This window comes from Euprymna scolopes, chromosome 45, assembly GCF_053919585.1.
Source record: "Euprymna scolopes isolate OS-2025 chromosome 45, ASM5391958v1, whole genome shotgun sequence".
Lineage (NCBI taxonomy): Eukaryota > Metazoa > Mollusca > Cephalopoda > Sepiida > Sepiolidae > Euprymna > Euprymna scolopes.
This window is the reverse complement of record NC_136526.1, coordinates 10,767,410-10,769,909: the sequence shown is the minus strand read 5'-3', so window position 1 is coordinate 10,769,909 and position 2,500 is coordinate 10,767,410. Positions and strand designations below refer to the sequence as shown.

At 34.7% G+C, this 2,500-nt stretch overlaps 1 protein-coding gene across 3 annotated transcripts in view; it reads left to right on the top strand.

Moving 5' to 3' along the window:
* Positions 1-2,500, top strand: part of LOC145269247 (orexin receptor type 2-like) — a 468,223-nt gene that overhangs the window by 458,107 nt on the left and 7,616 nt on the right. For all 3 annotated transcript variants that reach the window (XM_080124870.1, XM_080124871.1, XM_080124872.1), the window contains one exon: positions 1-2,500. This exon is cut by the window's left edge and continues 506 nt beyond it; it is cut by the window's right edge and continues 7,616 nt beyond it. In XM_080124870.1, coding sequence (XP_079980996.1) covers positions 1,699-2,500 — 802 coding nt within the window. In that variant the 5' untranslated portion in view covers positions 1-1,698.

Here is a 2,500-nt window from a genome sequence, read left to right as displayed (position 1 = left end):
TTTACTTTTTTAATAAAGATCTGCCCTGGTGCTACCAAGCCTCCATTTATGGAAAAAAAGAACACACTCAAAGAAATGTACCTTTAACATGAAATATATGTACTGAAATCCGATAAAGCGGAAATCAAACTTTCACTTCCGGTTTAAACCACGTGACCACCCAAAATATAAAATATATGTTTTAAAATGTTATTTGTGAACAATTGTTTCTAAACCAGGCTAATTATAACCTGCAAAAAAAAATAAAATAATTTTTCTTATAATCTATTTATTTATATATATATGTAGATAGATATAGATATCTCTCTCTATATATATATATATTTACATATAAAACAAATAACTAACAGAAACCAATCGGCAGAAAGTCATTTATTCCCAGTCTTGAACGCGAAAAAGCAAATGACATTTGAAAGACTTAAAGACTGTTTGAAAAAGAAATTATCAACTGACAAACCGGAAGCTGGAAATTTACTTCCGGCTTAAATCGCGTAAACCAAACAATCAAAAAACGGAAATTATACAATTTGTTTATCGTTCGCCATTATTAGCAATGTTCATCTTAATATTATATTAATAAAAAAAAAAGTTAACATATTTTAATAAAAATGTACCAAAGAAACGATTTTATGCCCTATAAATCGAACTCTACTAACGCGTAAATCAAAATAAACGAAAAAAATTTTTTTATTTCATTTTAAAATTTAATACCATTAGTGACAAATATTTTATTTGTTCATTTTTTTTTTCAGAATATTTCAAATTCGTTTTAGTTCATTAAATCTTTAGGTTTAACGACACACATCGTCTTACGACGTCATATATCATTATAACAATCCATATTGGTGCTACTAATCTGTCAGTGAAAAAGAAATCGATATAACGATTCCAAATAATCGATTCTCTTTAAATAAAATCTGCTAATAACTTCCGACTTTAAACGCAAGGAACAAAATAATTTATTGAATTATTTTTTTTATAATACTTCAAATATTCTTATTAATAGCGACAATTTATCAATAAAAATAATTACACACAAAAAAAAGGAATAACTTTTTAAAAAAATTATTAAAAGGAACTATTGATACGCGTGAACCGGAAGCTATAATACTACTTCCGATTTAGAACATGTGAATTAATAAAATAGTCAGAAAAAAAAAACAGGATAGATTTCACAATCATTTCTAATAAATAATTATTCGTGCCTTTTAAAACCATTATCAATAAAAAAAAAAAAAATTTAAACTTAATTTTAAATCTGAATTATTTTTTAACAATCGCATTAGCTACCAGAAGCACAAAATTTAACTTAAAAATTACGACTTTAAAAATTTTCTAACTTTTATTAGGGCATCCACTGATTCAGAATCGGAGTAAAAAGTATTGGATTTTACGATTGTGTGTTTTATATTTGACAAATAACGCGACTTTTATATTTATTTTAATATTCACCAAGACTCCTATTTATTTTTGTATAATATTTTCATGCAGTGTGACGAAAAATTCATATTGACAACGAAGACCAACTATTGACCTCAATATGGTAATACAACATTTTCATACGTACGGAATTTAAACAGGCAAATATAAACAGTTAAAAGAACACAGTAAATCATATACTCGCCTTAAATTTCATATCCAGAGACACACAAAAAAGATTATTAAAGTAAAAGAAAGACAAAAGAAAAAAAAATCAATATGGCGCCCGGTATGAGTAATATGTCGTTGAGCGAGTTGAACGACGAACGTGCGTTGGTCGGTATTCCCGCTATTGTCTACATCGGCGTCCTTATGATCATCGGTACAGTTGGTAACGTCATCGTCTGCTATGTGTTCGGTTTCCGCATGCGCAAAACAACCACCAACTGTTTCATTATCACCCTAGGCGTGTTCGACCTTCTTTGCTGCTGCATCGGGATGCCAACTGAACTTCTCGATCTTCGATACCCGTACATGTTTCCCTCGGACCTGCTCTGCAAGATGCTCCGCTTCATCACCTTCCTAACAAACGGGGCCTCCAGCCTCATCCTCCTCGTCATCTCCATCGACCGTTACCGGCGTGTGTGTCATCCCCTCAAGGTCCAAATATCTCCGAAACTGGCGCGCAAGATATCGGCCGTGACAACCGTCGTGGCCGCTTTCTTGACGTGGCCCACTCTCGTCATATTTGGCATACGGACGACACCCACCCGATTTGGCGTCGTGAACGGATCGGATTGCTCCATCGCTGACAACATGAAGAGCACGCTCTACCCGTCGCTCTACTACTTCAGCATCCTCGGCGTTATTCTGATGTCGTTCGTCTTCATGATCATCTGCTACGCGCTCATCTGGCGCCAGGTGTGGCGTAGATCTCGCGGTCAGATACCCGGCGAGAACTCAACACGCGACCAGGAGAAGTTATCTGTCCGCCGTGTAATGAAACCGCGCGCGATGGGAAAGACCAACATGACCGTCTTCCTGGTCACCTTGCTTTTCATCATATCCTTCATGCCCGGCT